The 15,818-nt window shown below is 47.6% G+C and overlaps 1 protein-coding gene across 2 annotated transcripts; it reads right to left on the reverse strand.

Moving 5' to 3' along the window:
• Nucleotides 1-1,440: 1,440 nt before the first annotated feature.
• Nucleotides 1,441-9,271, reverse strand: AGTR2 (angiotensin II receptor type 2). Of its 2 annotated transcripts, none has more exons than XM_048865211.2 (3): nt 9,015-9,271; nt 5,246-5,457; nt 1,441-2,979 (listed from the first exon to the last, which is right to left on the reverse strand). In XM_048865211.2, exon 3 carries the CDS (start codon nt 2,946-2,948, stop codon nt 1,770-1,772), a length of 1,179 nt encoding a protein of 392 aa, XP_048721168.1. In that variant the 5' UTR covers nt 2,949-2,979; nt 5,246-5,457; nt 9,015-9,271; the 3' UTR covers nt 1,441-1,769. The 2 variants fall into 2 exon arrangements, with proteins under 2 accessions (XP_048721168.1, XP_074988699.1); XM_075132598.1 differs by having other exon boundaries at nt 7,499-9,271.
• Between the last annotated feature and the right edge of the window lie 6,547 nt (nt 9,272-15,818).

Raw genomic sequence — 15,818 nt, forward strand, 5'->3', positions numbered from 1 at the left:
GCGGGGGGGGGGAATGAATATCCTTGACAGCAGGAGCTCCTGCACTGCCTTCCACCCTCTGTGGCACGCACACAATTCCATTGGTTTACAGCATATCATGGGTGCAACCGAGGGCAGAAACTGGCCCTCAGTGCTTATAAATTACCCTTACTGTATCTGTGTAGCAGACAAGTCCCACCCTACCCAGAGGTCCCCCGTCAGAGCTGTGCAAATCACCAAAGGGAGTAATAGTGAACCCCAGGCTGTGTGTGTTAATCTTCTGCAGGGGGAGTTTCCACATGGCTGCTGCTTGGTCACACACGGGGGTTGCTATTAATTATTCGCATATGGCTACAGATTTCAGTGTAGTTGGATTCAAACGTGGGGCACAGACTGTTTCTCAATCCAAACAACGTTTCAGTTTGGCCTCTGCAAGCTGGCAGTGAGACTGCAGCCAGAATGTAGCGCTTGTAAAAGGTGCCACCCTGACAAGATACCCGCACGACTCTTATTCTGAGAGCGGGGGCGGTGGAGGGGCCCATTCACATTTCTAGTGTGTAACTGCGGATTCATTCAGTGCTTGGCCTTTCTGCAGAGAACGAGAGAAGAGCCAAAGATTGCCCCTAATTACTGACCTTGCAAGGGGCGATTTGGAGATCAAAAGCTCCGTTCCGTGACCCTGTCCCTTTAAATACCAGGCAATTATCCAAATATGATTATGCGTGTGGCTGTAGCGGCATTCTGGGTTTCAGTAATTGCTAAGCAATTAACCGCCAGCTCCACCAGAATCAACCAGCGCCCTGCTCATTTGTAGCACGGGTCAGAACACTGCTGACAACATGAAATCTTGGCTAACTCAGAATGTTTCTTGGAGCTTTACCTGGTTCTGTGATGGGTCAGTATCACTGACTCTGATGCCTAGGACAATGGCTGGGAGCCCGATTCGCTACTCTGCCTGATTCTGAGTGACCCGGGATGGAAAACTCTGCTCTCCGTTACGAAGATCAGGAAATTAGGTCTCCCACATCCCAGCCTGCAACCCCACCCGCCAGGCTGTAGAGCATGTGTATCTCTTGTGCCACCCAAAAAGCTCTCCTAAGTCAAAAGGTTCCCCTCCAAAAATAGATTTTTCAACAGTTCTGGCTTGGGGACAAGGTTTGAAAGGTTTTGGTTTTGATCCAATTCCTGTCTATTTGCTGCAATGGTCCCAGATCCAAACAAACAGGAAATAAATCCAGTGTTTTCACAATGTTGCAGGGAGGGTTCTTTCAGAACGCATGAATAATCTGATCTCTTCATCAAATACTTTCACTAAATGAAATACAGAACAAAATCTTTTCTTACCAACAGGTACAGTAATATCTGTATTTTACTTATTTTACAGCATGATTGACAGGTTTTTGTCATGCCAAACTATTTCCTTCCGGAAGAGATTTTAATGAGGGGGTGTGATAGTCACAGTTTTCTCTATTGCACAGTCTTTTATTAGCATTATTTTGGTTACCCTTTCCTATGTCGTATTAAACAGCATTCATGTGCCCCCAGCTACATACAATCTTATGTTTTAAATCGTCATGTATAGGTTGATTTTATAGACATTACACCTTACGTAAAAATTCTGCAGTCATTGCTCTTTGCCAAAAGGCAGGTAAAGTAGATGACTCGGTACATTAAAATAAATTCTCCTTTGAACATTTTGTACCAGAAAATCTGGAAAATGGAGGGAAAAAAGAGGACAGTGTTGTGGCATTCAGAGCGCCCAGATGCCCCAAAGAAACCCTGTTTGCTACCTACAGTGTTGGTTTACAGTTCAATCTTTCTTTGTCACAGTTTCCAGGGGTCTCAGCCTCTTTAAGGCAACTCCCTTTTCTTGAAGAAGAGCTTTGTCTGGTGCTGTTAAACTGATAGACTCGCAGCTTAAAGAGATGTTGGAGCTTCTCTTGGAACTGGTGTCCAATGAAACAGTACAACAAAGGGTTGATGCAGCTGTTTGCAAATCCCAGGCAGATGCCAAAAGGCAAAGTAGTGTCAATGGCTGTTATAATGTCACAGTTATTAATGATGTTCATCCGAGCCAGGGCATCCAAAAAGGTTAAAATGTGGAATGGAAGCCAGCAAATTAAGAAAGCCACAACAACTGCAGCCACCAGCTTCAAGACTTTGTCTCTTTTTTGTTTGTTTTTCCTAAATTCCTGTGCTTTCATTAAATGCATCCAGATCCACACGTAGCATGTGGCTATGACAATTAAAGGAATCAAAAAGCCAAGAGTGTTTTTCATTAAGGCTGTTCCAGCAGACCACTTTGCATACTTCTCATAGGGAAAAGCCATAATGCAAGCATTCACCCCCAAGCTTTCAATGAAGTACATGTCACGGAAATAAAACGTTGGCAGGGAAGACAAACAAGCTAGGCCCCAAACAAGTAATGCTATCAACGACGCTTGCTGCAGTGTTCTCCTTTGCGACCGAATAGGATAGACAATAGCTCGGTACCGGTCCATGCTCATGCAGGTGATGAAAAATATACTTGCAAACATGTTCAGAGACAGAACGGAACTTGAAATTTTGCACATCACAGATCCAAAAAGCCAGTTGTATCCATAGGCATAATAGGCTGACCAAAGGGGGAGTGTGGCTAGGCACAACAAATCGGCCATGGCCAGATTGAAAATGTAAATATTAGCAACTGTCTTAGGGCCGTGGTGGCGACAGAGTACCACGACCACCACGCTGTTGCCAGCAAGTCCAAGGATAAAGATAACGCAGTAGAGCACCGGAATCAGTGTAAATTGATAATCTGAATATAGAAGTGGACAGGAGGAGGGAGACATCTGCTCAGTCGATACGTTTGTAGCAGAGTAATGTACATCTTGAAGTGTTTCTTCCGTAGTGTTGAGCCTGGAGTAATTACTGTACATCTTGGGTATTGGCGAGGAGATAGTCACTGCTGGAAATGCTTGTGCTAGCATTTGTCACCACCTTTATCACCACATTGTTCCCCTGCAGATTATAAAACAAGCGTTAGAGCCACACGTAGCCAACAAAATCACCGTTGCTATTCTCAGAGCTTCTATCCCAATGACAGGGTGCGATTAGCACCAGAGAGGGGTGATGGTACGTCCTAATTAGGCCTAGCAAAGGGCTGAGGTTCTGGGTTTTTTCCTGAGATTCTGAGGAGGTTCTTGCTGTGGGCAGAAGAAGGGAAAGCCCTTTGATTCAGGACAAGGCCCAGGCTGGGCTCCTCCTGACCCTTTTCTCCACGTGCTCATCCTGTTTCCCATCTTTCTCACAGCTGACAGAAAACAATCATTCTTTGCACACCCACGCAAAGCGCTCACAGAGCTTTACAGACATTCATCTCGCCTCCCAGCCACCTCACAAGTGAGGTGAGGATTAGCTCCATTTCATGGGGTGGGCAATTAAGGCATGGAGAAGGCTACAAGGCTTGCAAATGGCACACAATAACTCGTGCACTCCCCGTGCTGCGTATTCACTGGGAGAGAACAACGTGTCAGGGAAGCAAGGGCCTGCTCCTGCTCCCAGTGAAGTCAGTGGAAGTTGAGTCAGTGGACTTCAGTGGGAGCAGGACTGGCCTTCAGTTCAGTTATACAACAGAGGAGCAACTGCAACGCACAGCCATGAATACAGGAATAAAAGACAGACCTCGGTCACACACCTTTCGGGGACCTACTTCATGTGCAATTTCAATTCAACGTTTATTCCACCTGCACACCCAGCAGAGCATTAATCACTTTGTATATTGGACTTGGAAAAGGTTCAGAATAAGGCAACAAAAATTATGAGGGGGTATGGAACAGCTTCCGTATGAGGAGAGATTAATAAAACTGGGATTTTTCAGCTTGGAAAAGAGACGACTAAGGGGGGGATTCAGGTCTATAAAATCATGACTGGTGTGGAGAAAGTAAATAAGGAAGTGTTATTTACTCCTTCTCATAACACAAGTACTAGGGGTCACCAAATAAAATTAATAGGCAGCAGGTTTAAAACAAACAAAAGGAAATATTTTTGTACATAACGCACAGTCAACCTGTGGAACTCCTTGCCAGAGGATGTTGCAAAGGCCAAGACTATAACAGGACTATAACAAAAAAGAAATAGATAAGTTCATGGAGGATAGGTCCATGAATGGCTATTAGCCAGGATGGCCAGGGATGGTGTCCCTAGCCTCTGATTGTCAGAAGCTGGGAATGGGTGACAGGGGACGGTAATCACTTGGTGATTACCTGTTCTGTTCATTCCCTCTGGGGCACCTGGCATTGGCCACTGTCGGTAGACAGGATACTGGGCTAGATGGATCTTTGGTCTGACCCAGTCTGGCCATTCTTATGTAAGAGTTTAACCAATAAAAAGGACGTCGCCATGACATTCCATTATTCGTCATTACGTAAGATAAAACTACACTTGCTGTTTGTTTAAATACTCATGGAACTATTTATATTTATGCTACTAAAAATCCTTGCAAGGTATAAATGCAGCCATTTCAGACTTAGCCAGGGTCTCTGTAAGACACTGGGAGTTTTGATGGGGTAAGGGCTGCAGGGTCTATCCCTAACAATGCTGTTTTATTTAACCAAGAGTGAATGACAGCCTCAAAAAGTCTCAGTATTTTCTATCATTCTAACAACTTTAGCCAATTCTTCTCATGCATGATCATGTACGGTTTGCACAAAATATTTTAATACTACAGTAAATAATACACTTCCTAGAAAAATCTGGTAAAACAAACTTTTAAATACATGGTTATCATAATGTAATAAGAATAAAATTGGCAGCAGATGAATGCTTCTTCACTTAAAGTCACAAACTGAGTTTAAGATCCAGTGTACTATTAAACAGTTCCTCCACCATGGTGAGGGCTCTGGTTTGGTTTTTGGTTTTTAACTGTATAGATCATCTTTTTCTCATGCCTACTGTATTTTGAAACCAGAATGAAGTGTTGGAAATAGAGTCATGAAGTCTTATCTGTTTGATTTACTGTCAGCAAGACTGTTTTATGTTTACGTTTAGATAAATTATCATGAATTAGCACCAGCTGTTTCTACATGCCCAGCTGTCTGCTCTTAAATGATTCATTTCAGATTTTTTATTTTCATTGTATTTTATTTTTTGTAAAGTATTCTACTTATTTTTGCTATGCTTCCATTTAAAGCAGCATGACATCGCATCATTGTAGGTAAAGCAATGTATTTTTAACAAATTTTTTTACAGTAGATAAATAAGTAAACAAGAAGTGACTTCCACTTACCTTAAAAGTGTCAGAACTCAAGCTGGAGATAGATATAGAATAACGTGGTCCCTTATTCCACTTTCCTTCTAGCAGGCAACATCTCCAGCTCTCTGCTTTCTTTCCGATACATTCTGTTGTCTGCACCAGGAGACTTTAACCTACGTAACTTCAGGACTGAAATATGAACACTTGCCAGTTTGTTGAATTTTTTTTTTTTTTTGGCAGCAAAACTGATTGCGAATCCCCCATCCAAGATCATGTCAGTTCACAGAGTGAATCAGAAAAGGAGAGAAACAAGAACAAAATGAAATTTGCATAAACATATTGAGCTGTTTTGCTAGCATAGATAGTGGGTTCCTTATACTGGGGAAATACACATACACTCTCTGTAGTTAATGGTTTTCAGGGGGGAAATCCCACTTTCTTTAAAGGATTCTCAGTCTTTGACAACAAATTCAAGAGAGCAGTAGATATTTGTGCTAACTAAAGAAACAACAGGAAAGTCAACAAAGGGAGTAAAATGGGCAGAAGGTAATGTAGACTGTGGGAAGCAGCCGGGGACACTCTGAGAAGGACTCACAGAGGGAAAATATTTACTTCGTGAATGAAGGAAAAACTCAGAGGGCTGCTGCCTTCTGATACACAATATGGACATATATTACCCAAGTGTCTTAAAACAGGTACATTGCTTGTGAGATGATGCACAAGAGTCTAAGTCTGCAGCAGAGCAAATCCCAGAGCAGCGAGAAGAATCATGCTACGAGTTAAAGCAACAAGCCCATGGTCTAAAAGCACGGCAGAGCTGTAAGCCTGCACGTTCAAACCCAGACACAACTCACAGCAAATTGTGTACATGAATGTGCTTCCCCATCATTCCCATTTCGTGCTTCTTTTACTTGTATGTTATTTCGTTGAAGACACTCGTGCAAGAGGATTGGTGCAAGCTAAACATTCACAAGCGCTGCAAACATTTTGTCCTGTTGTTAGAAGTCTGCTTTCCTCTGGCACCTCCGCTGGGGCTACGTGACCGCTCCTCCCAACGAGACAGGGCACTTGCCATGCAGAGCTCACCCCAGGCTCAGGGCAATGCCCACCAGCCAATGGCTCTCGGGTTTGCTCACTGCAGGCTGCCAGTGGCTAATCGCAGCTGCCCTCTCAGGCGCTGGGAATCGTCCGGCCCAGTGCTGAACATTGCCTTTAAATGTGCCCAGAGGGCAGAAAGCTCTTCTCTGCCTCAAATGCTCCATGCTCCTCCTGCTGTAGCTTCCCGCATTGCAGGCGGCCTGCACCACACAGCCCCCACCACCAGCACATCTGCGGGCCTCTTGCTGCTCCGCATAGACCCCTGGCTCTGGAGCACCGGCTCCCTCAGACCTGCCCAGCAGCCCGCTGCAGCCTTTGCAACCGGCAGGCAGAAGGTCCAGGCCGCCCTCCAGATCCTGCCCACTGCCTGCCACAACCCGGACAGCCCTCAGCCGTAACGATCAAATACCGCCCCCCTGAGAAGCAGCACTCGGGGGGGGGGGCTGCTGCAGGGAGCTGCCCCCCTTCTGGTGACTTTGGGGCTCTGGAGACTTGGGGCTGCTCTCTCACCCCTTCTCTCAGGCGCTTACGTGAGCCGCACACCTCGTGGCCATTACCGTAGTCACCTGGCGGGCAGGGCAGCGCGCCTGTCCCACTGCACTGCCGAGCCTTGAGGCACAGCCAGGCCTGAGCCAGGAATTGAAGCCAGGTTTGTTAGTGCCCTGCCTGCTGGATCAGCCTTTCTTGCTAGTACCAGATTACCAAACACAACACCCTTTACAGAGCTGGTGGGAATGGCCCTCTGCTGTTCCCTCACAGCCTAACCAGGTCATGGAGACATATCACTTTTGACCACATTTTCATCAGAAAGGGGAGAGAGAGTCTCTCTCGTACTCTATCTCCTGGCTAGGGCACTGGCTGGGACGGGGAAGAGCCAGGTTTGAGTCCCTGCTCCGCCTAATTCAGAGCCTGCTCATTCCAAATCAGGGACTAGAGCCTGGTCTTCCACGTGCCAGGGGAGTGCTCTGACCACCCCTAGCCCCAAGTCACCAGCTCCACTATCCATCCGAAAATGGACATTGACACAAGTCCAGCCTGGGGAAGAGGGCTGAAACATTCTGGTTTTGCTCCAGCATGGAACAAACACAAAAAACCTCGACTGTTGCCATGCAACTGAATTGTCATCCTGGGCTCAGCTCTGACCCTCTGCCGGTATGTCACATGCTCACGCAGCTCCTGAACGCCTACCTAGTGCCTTAACACACCAGCATCCACGCTTTCCGCTGCCGGGGGAGCCAGCTAGAGTCAGCTCTCGAAGCAGAGACCAGGCCGGAGCAAGCTGTGTGAGAGGGAAGGGAAAGAGAGTCTTCTGCCAACCCAGATGGGATTGGGCTCTGCCCCTTGTAACAGATTAATCACACACCTGCACACACCCCCAGGAGTGCCTGGATCCACAGGTGCACTGGGCGGCAGGGGGTGCACAAGTGCAGGCCTGTTCGAGCCACGACTACTGCCCTGTGTAGGAGTTGGACACCTTGTTACCGGAGTATAGAAAGGAGAGGGAGGCAACTGGTGATCAGATACAAGTGTCTGCACTGGCCTGCCCACCTCCAGCCCTGAACGCTTTCAGCAGCCAGCAGGACATTGGTTTTATTCTCATCGCGTCTAAGCCTGCAGCTCTCCTCTGCTTCAATGCATTACCCAAAGCCAGTCCAGTCAGGTGCCTTCCCTGGCAGGACTGCGAGCTACAGCCCATATTGCAAGGAACAATCCATAGGGGGAAATAGCCTGCCGGGATCTGGGTTTCATAAGCCACGTGCAGAGCAGAGTTTGCAATGCTTCATACGCAGCATTATTGGCTGCTTGGCTTGATGACTCGCAGCCCTCTTGAAAACAGACCATCTATGCCAGCAGTTCTCAAACTGGGGTCTGTGAGAGTACTCCAGGGGGTCCGCAAGTCATGACCGAGGCTGCCAGCCCCACTGATCAACTCCTCCCACTCCCTCCAAGTGCCTCCTGCATGCCACGGAGCAGCTGTTCAGTGGCATGCAGGAGGTGCTGGGAGGGCGGGGGAGGAGCGGGGATGGAGCATGCTCGGGGGAAGAGGCAGAGAAGAGGAGGGGCAGGGGTGGGGCCTTGTGGGGAAGGGGTGGAGTGGGGAAGGGGTCTGAGGGATGAGTGGGGGTTGAGCACCTCTGGGGAAAATTAGAAGCTGGCTTGGGGGTCCGTGAAAAAATTTAAATCAAAATGGGGTTCCTTGGGTTCCAAAAATTTGAGAACCGCTGATCTATACAAAAGCCACGAAGAGCTGGAGACCTGGGCTCCAGTCCCGGGGGCCCAGGGCTCTCCTCCCTTCTGTGGGGGTAGCTGAGTAGGGCAAACGGTATCTCCCATGCATGTTCCCTTAGAGACCAGGGGAGCCTCTCGAGCCAAGCGACATGGAAGGGACCTGTTCAAGAGAATAGGGGAGGGGAGACGCCACACCATGCTCCCCTGATGGCAGTTAACATCTGCTCAGAAATCCAGCGACTGCTGTTAAAAACCCCTCTGCAGAGACTCCTGGGGCTGAATGGGCCCTGGAGACTGACCTGGCCTCTCACTCCAAGTGGAGCCTGCGGCGAAGGATTCCTGTGGGATCTCTCTGGGGATATCCGTTTCCAGTGCTGGCTCCTTGCACAAACATCCCATTCCCTAGAAAGCAAATCAACCACACTGCTTGGCAGACTTGCTTTTGATTCAACGTGTAGTAAAACCTGGCCCTTACCGCACAACACAACACGACTGAAAAACAGCGAAACTCCCTTATTTCCTCTCTTCACTGCAGCGCACCTAACCCAGTGCTTCATGGACAGAACGACTGAACGGACGTGCCCAGGATTTAGAATCTACTGATAGGACGGTGACGCTGCTCTGGGGATCAACGTATGAAACAAAAACAGTCGAGCGTCCCAGGGAGACCATGTGCCAAGGGCAGATAAACAGCACAGCTGCAATCCTCAAGCCAGAGCATCACACACATCTTTCAGGAAGATATAGAATTCACCCTAGAGGGAGGGTAACTCCCCCACCCACACATCCCCACTAGCACAGGACCATCTCTAAGATTTGTGGACTGTAAATCAGAATCAGAGCCAGCTGAAAAATGGTATGTTGGGGGGGGGGGGGGGGAGTGTTAAAAAAAACAGCCTTGTTCTCTTGAAATTCTTCATGGGAAGTTTCAAAATTTTTCAATGATTGATGAAAAACAATTTGTTTTTAAAACAAAAAAATAAAAATGTTTTCAATTCAGTTTGGGGGATTTTCCACCTCCCCCTTCTTTCTCTTTAGCCACTGGAAAAGATCAGGGGATAAGGGGCAGAAACAAAAACTACAAAAGAAAAAAAAGTCTAAAAATGTTCAGGCTTAAAATAAAAAAAAAAATCTGAAAAAAATTTTAAAACAGAAAATTGTCCACACTTTGTTTAGAAGGTGCCATGTAATTAGAAACCATTGACAATGGAAGCTTTCGCCTAGCTCATATCATGATGCTCCAGACTACAAGAAGGAACGTAACTTTTTTAAAGCCGTCACGAGTTGCATTTCCTTAGGCGCTCCGTGCTCTCTCTTTGATAATTAGCACTGAACACCTCCGTAGAGCGCGCCTGGCACGAGTGCACAACACAAATGCGACTCTTTTCAGAGCGCGGCGGACACCATGTGCCTAGCACACAGGAGAAAAACTGCACGTTTTCGCAAGCCCACCTTGTTGATCAATAGCCCTGTGCTCACCTGCTCCTGGACGGGAGTGGAGAGAACTTCGCCCCGCAGCCACAGAGCTTGCTGCCAGCTGCACTGTACATAACCACTTCTGACAGCGCCTTTGCCCTGCTTGTTCAAACATCCGATAGGCTTTGTAACGAAGAAAAACATCAGTAGCGTGTGAAAGTTTATTTTTCATGATGCCGAGACCAAATTGTTGTTTAGACTGAAATATAAACAGTGTTTTCTTCTCCAGATCCTTTTAAGTTCCTCATGGATACTCGCTGTGTTTGCCCTGCCGGTACCTCTTGGAATGCCTAAAACCTCACCATTGGCTTATCCCAGAACAGGTCGACCTGGCAATCTGAGGCATGACCGCAGCAGAGTGAAAACCAGTGAAAACCAAAGCACAGACGCAGTGGTACAGGCTAGCAACATGAGGACCTCAAGGTCCTCAGCGGGCTTGGACGGCCCATGCAGAAGCCAGTGTCTCAGCATCTAGGCTGCTGTTTGTAGCCATGCTAAAATGGGGAAACCTAGGTAGCTATGTCCATCCATGCTGGAATTGTCCCTCAGATTACAGGGCAGACGTACCCTTAGTAGCAGAGGGATAGGCCCAAAACAGGCATGGCCTCTGGCTCCAGCCCCAGGCGAAATCATCACGACGAGGTGGGTCTTTGCACACCGGCCACACTCCTCGCACACCCGTTCTGCAGAGACTGCTGGAGCTGGGCTGGCGGGGCAACTAAGGAGGAGGGGCTTGGCAGTGTACTCCCCTTTTCTCTAGACCCCCCCAGAAGCTCCCCAGAGAGATCCCACAGGAATCCAGGCCCACAGGGTGGGAGCGGGTGGGGTGGGGAGACCGGCTGATTTCCACTGAGCACTCTCCTTCAAACCTTCCTGGTGCAAGTCCCAGGGTGAAACAGCACTAGCTGGTGCAGGATGCCCTTACTCACTCGATCAGGAACCATGCTTTTGAGGGGCACTGACAGCTGGGAAGACCAGGCTGATGCATGGCGGCAAATGGCCCTTTTCCTCTCAAATGGCAGGCAACCTGCAGATTTTTGGGGCAGGGCCACCCAGCCCTACTGATGGACAGATGAGCAGGAAGCTCATTCTGTTTCAGCCCCCTTACCTGAAGCTAGCCCAGCTCGGAGCCTGCGTTGGACATGTACACGTGCATTTCAGCAGAAGACTGTGCCCTGCACATCTATTGGTGCTCAACTAATGCTAACCCCTGGAAATGCACATTTGCACGCAGAGCGGCGGCTCCTCTTCCTAACATCCGGCCCAAACGTTCAACAAGTTGGTTAGAAAATTACAACAGTAAAAAAAAGCTGATTAAGGAGAGTAAATATGAACCCATAATTCATCATTTTGTTTTTGTAAATTAATAAAAGTACATTACAGAGTTTGTGTCTGGGGTTTCACGGGGAAGCCGATAACTGTTGCTTTCCCAGCCTTCGCCTGGAATATTCCAAACAATGTAATATTTCAAAATGTTCTAGCAGCTTGTCAAGTCATACTCTTGAGGTTAAAATTTCCTTGGCCTGCCAAATTCCTCCATGCAGCTCCAGATGCAGAAGGTATTTGTGGATTTAATTGGTTTCTTTTAGGGAAAACATGGGGAAAACTCATGTAAATCTCCTCCCCAAGAAACTGCATCAAATGTAGGTCAGTAACCCACAGCAGAGTGCCACTCCGGATGGATTTAGAACAGGATGCCCGAACTCGGAGAGCAAAGTCTGCCTCGGCCACATGCCAGGAACCCCAGGGACCTGCCGAGAGCACACACACTTTTGAAACAAAACATGCCTTTATGTTTCGCTGGCCTGCGGCCACTTCGCACATTCACCTTCAGAGTGACCTGCCCGCAGCTGCTTTCTCACAACACTTCAGACAAACAGAATGAGACACTCCAGTAAAGGTCCATGCAGCCATCGGTGGATATATTGTGGGCGCTCACCTCTCCCCTCCACTGTCCAAAGGCACTTCCTGTGGAAAGGCAAGGCCTCCGAAGTCGCTTTGGAGGGATACGGCGGGCTGCGGTAAGCCAATGTTCTGGATGACTACCCATGTTCTGTTTGGGTCCATCATCTCTGGTCCTGGCTTTGTATGGGGAGGTCTCCATGCTCTCCCCTCTTTGGAATGGCATTGCTAGTCCTGATAGTGGAAATACAGACCAAGGAGCCCTATGATAATACAAATCAAACAACACTAGTAAGATTTCACTATTCCTGCAGTTAAATAGAAAAGGTACCAAAATTATCCTAGCTCCATCTCTCCTCACTTAGAGGTAAGAAACAAGGTTTGCTGCATTTATAGCTCATTGGACCCACAAGGCACAACAATCTCACCAAACACAAGGAGAAGTAGCTGATGCTAATAGTACAAGAGAGGGACCAGGAGAGAGTTTGGCACAATGGAACAAAACCATCCGGGGCAGTCGCATTTAAACCAGGCACTCCTGCAGGGACGCTCTTTTACCTCTAATACTGTCCAACAGCAAAACCTAAAACAAGACAGGAAAATACTAGAAATGTGACCAAACAGGTGGATCATGGCTTGGGTAAAATACTAAGCAGGACATTAGACATCTCCAGCTCCATAAAGCCTCTGCAGGGGGTCTACTAGGAAATAAATCCCAGGGAGCATCCAAATCACTGTCTGAAGAATAGTCAAAACAGGAATCTAGCTTGTGCGTGGGTCTGAGACATGGTAACAAACGAACTGGAAAGGCTCAGACTTCCCATACAAAGTGGAATGGCAAGATGTCTTAGTCAAAAAAACACTTGGTGTATTTACTCTAGGAAACATTAATACCAGAAGCAGCAATGAGACAAAAGAAACAATCCCTGTGAAACACTAAGATCTATGGCCCTCATCTCAAGAAAACAACCAGGAGACTGGCTATAAGACACAGATGTGTCATGGTGGAAACAAAATGAAAGACGGTACATCACCAGTAACAAAAATTGGGAGTGTGAGCAGGTGGTGACCCGTTGACTGGAAACTCCTCATGGCCGGCACCAGGTCTTCGACCTGTCTGTAAAGCCCCCCCCACACACACACACACCTATGGCCCTATGTAAATAACAGAGTTACTGTCAAGTTGGGCAACCTTGATTTACTGGGGCTTTCACAAAAACAGAACCTCTCTTGGTACAGTAGGCTGCTTGAACATCGAGTGCTTGAGAAGCAGAGAGCGGGTTGCACAGAACTAGCTGGAAACGCAGCTAAATCAAGCAACGTTTGGCATAACAGCCACATGAATTATTGTCACAGCTAGTGCGAAGCATAGGCAACTTTGCACGTCAAGAGGCCACACAAAGGCAACCTGCAGTCATCAAAAAATGGTTCTGCATGATGAAGCATCTTGCAGTGGCCATCTGTCTCCCAATGCTGTCACCACTGCATGCATCTGGAAGTTATAAAAGGGCTATAAAACAGACAAGGAAATGGAATTGCTGAAGCCATAACAAGATATAAATATGATATTTAGGATATCCAAAACTGCTGTGTGTTTAAGGAACATTTTGAATCAACAATATATTCCTCAGCCCCAGATGGTTCTATTTTCCCACTAAGTTTTAGTCCCAATAGGAAATATCTGGCAATAAAAAAAATTCTAAGAGCAACATAAATTTTGATATCTGAAAATTTCCATTAAGAAATTAATTGCAAAACAGTCAGCATGAAAGGAAAGAGCGGAGTTGAAATCAGGACCCTGAGAATGGCTCTCTCAAGATGCCCAGAAGATGAGTGGTTGAGGAATGGACAGCCCTCCCATGGGCAGAGCTGCCGGAGTCACGAAAACAAACACAGAGCACTTGTAAATAACATGGGGCAGCAGATCAGCTGATCTACCTTGTTCACTATGAGCTATCTACAAAAAGTAAACAAGAACAGAAACAGAACATCCCTGGCTGGAAAAACAAAGCAGCAACAGAGCAGCCCACTTCGAGAAGGGTGACCCCTGCCCGCCTGGTAAGGCCCACACAATGTCTCAAAAGTACGAGATGGTTGCAGTTCTGCTGACCTAGGTCAGAGGAGAAGCCAGAAGAAATAGTCTCAAGGAATACACAACGTGCTGCGGTTGCACAGTGCATGTCGGCACACAGGGTTGGGAAGAAGGAATGCATTTGGATCCGCTGCTGTCAGAATGCACTAGCCAATACTCCAGACATGGGCACCGATGCAAACAGCCAGTAAGGTCTAGCTAATGGCCCCAGAGCGCACGTTTCTGTGCTCTGTTTGGGGGAGGGTGGCAGGTTCTATCCCTCAACCCTCAAGGAAGTCTCCTGCACAGAGCCATACCCTTCAGGTTTGGGGCTGAAAAATCAGCATTTGGCCTCTAGGAGGGACATCTGCAGAAGTGCCACATGTCCTCCTAGTTACACAAATGGTGTTGTTTCCAGCTGGGAGGTGGAGGCCATTACCCAATGCTGCAATCCCAGCCAAGCTTCCAGAGAAGAGTTGTTCTTCTGAGGCTTTTGTTCCTCTGTTTAAATTCTGAAGGGAAAAAAGACAAACAAGCTGCAGCAAACAAAGGGATCAAATGAAGAGGGCGCCTTCGAATCTGCTGCTGCTGCAATGCCACAATGCATGGTAACGAGATTCATCCAGTTCTCACTTAAGTTCAGGCCTACCATGCATTGTATATCTTCTGCTGCTTTCCAGACACCGCTGGCAAGGCCGAACGGGAGTGGGACCATTGTGAGAGATGCAGGGAAGAGGGAGGAATGGAAGGAAACCAAAATCTGGAGAATAGAGAAAGGAAAAGCTGAGACAAGAAGGGGTTTAAAATAGAAAGAGAAATGAATGGCAAAGGGAAAAAAAGCATAAAGGAACGAGACATTGAGGGAGAAGGTGCTTTTAAAAAGACGTGATTAAAACTAGTGAATTCCAGTATAGGGAAGAAGAAAAACATGGAATCATTAAAAATTAAACAGCAGAGATTGTGTCACTAGTTATTTTGTTACCATGTCAGCTGTGATCAGTTGTCTAGTCAACTTGGCGTCTTAAGCTAAACAATCAGATCTCTCACTGCCAGCCATCAGTTGCCAGATATGATAATCAGTCCCCAGAGGCCTCTCAGATATTCACCAAGACTCAGATAAATTCTCCACTCTGGGGCGGGTGGAGTCTGATAATGGGTCTGCACTGTAGCACCAGGCCCTCCCTCCCTCTCACGCACGCACACACCCCCCCAAGCACATTAGTCAGCAAGGGGTCTGCCGCTGACTGGGGCTGCGCTATAATGCACACCAGTTATTTCTAACGGCAGTCAAGTGTTTCCCTACTAAGTATTGTACTGGCGGGAGAAAGGGGGGACTGGAAACTTCCCAGGAGGGGATGTGGGTACAGAGGTCCTCTGAGATTGGAGGCTGTGTCATGCTAACTGAGACCATCCCCCTCCCCAGGCACTGTAGTTGGAGCTGGGCCAACACCACAAACCTGAGACTTGGGTCTGGATCCAGATTTCGGATGTGCCATAAAAGTGCAGCGCGGCCGGGATCCCACGTTCTCGTTCAGTCCATTACAGAGACTGGAGTCTGGCTCTAGAGTTCAAGCAGGCCCCAATGCTCAGGGATGCTCAGGTTGCAGGCTGGCTCATGAACAGCTTTATAAGACTGCAGCGAGTATACCCCATGACCTCTAAGGAGGAGACCCACTACAGGAAAAGCCAGAACACTAGGCCTGAAGTATGGCTCAGCCCATACCCATGTCTTTCGCTGGTATCTTTGCTTAGACTTTTTGTGTAGGCCTAGCACTTTTGCCATGGCCCCTGACCTGACCAATTCCTATCCACCAGGACCCCACCATAATG

The sequence above is a fragment of the Caretta caretta genome, chromosome 9 (genome assembly GCF_965140235.1).
Source record: "Caretta caretta isolate rCarCar2 chromosome 9, rCarCar1.hap1, whole genome shotgun sequence".
NCBI classification, from domain to species: Eukaryota; Metazoa; Chordata; order Testudines; family Cheloniidae; genus Caretta; species Caretta caretta.

Coding starts and splice junctions, on each gene's coding strand:
- AGTR2 (XM_048865211.2), bottom strand. CDS start 2,948: ATGCTAGCACAAGCATTTCCAGCAGTGACTATCTCCTCGCCAATACCC.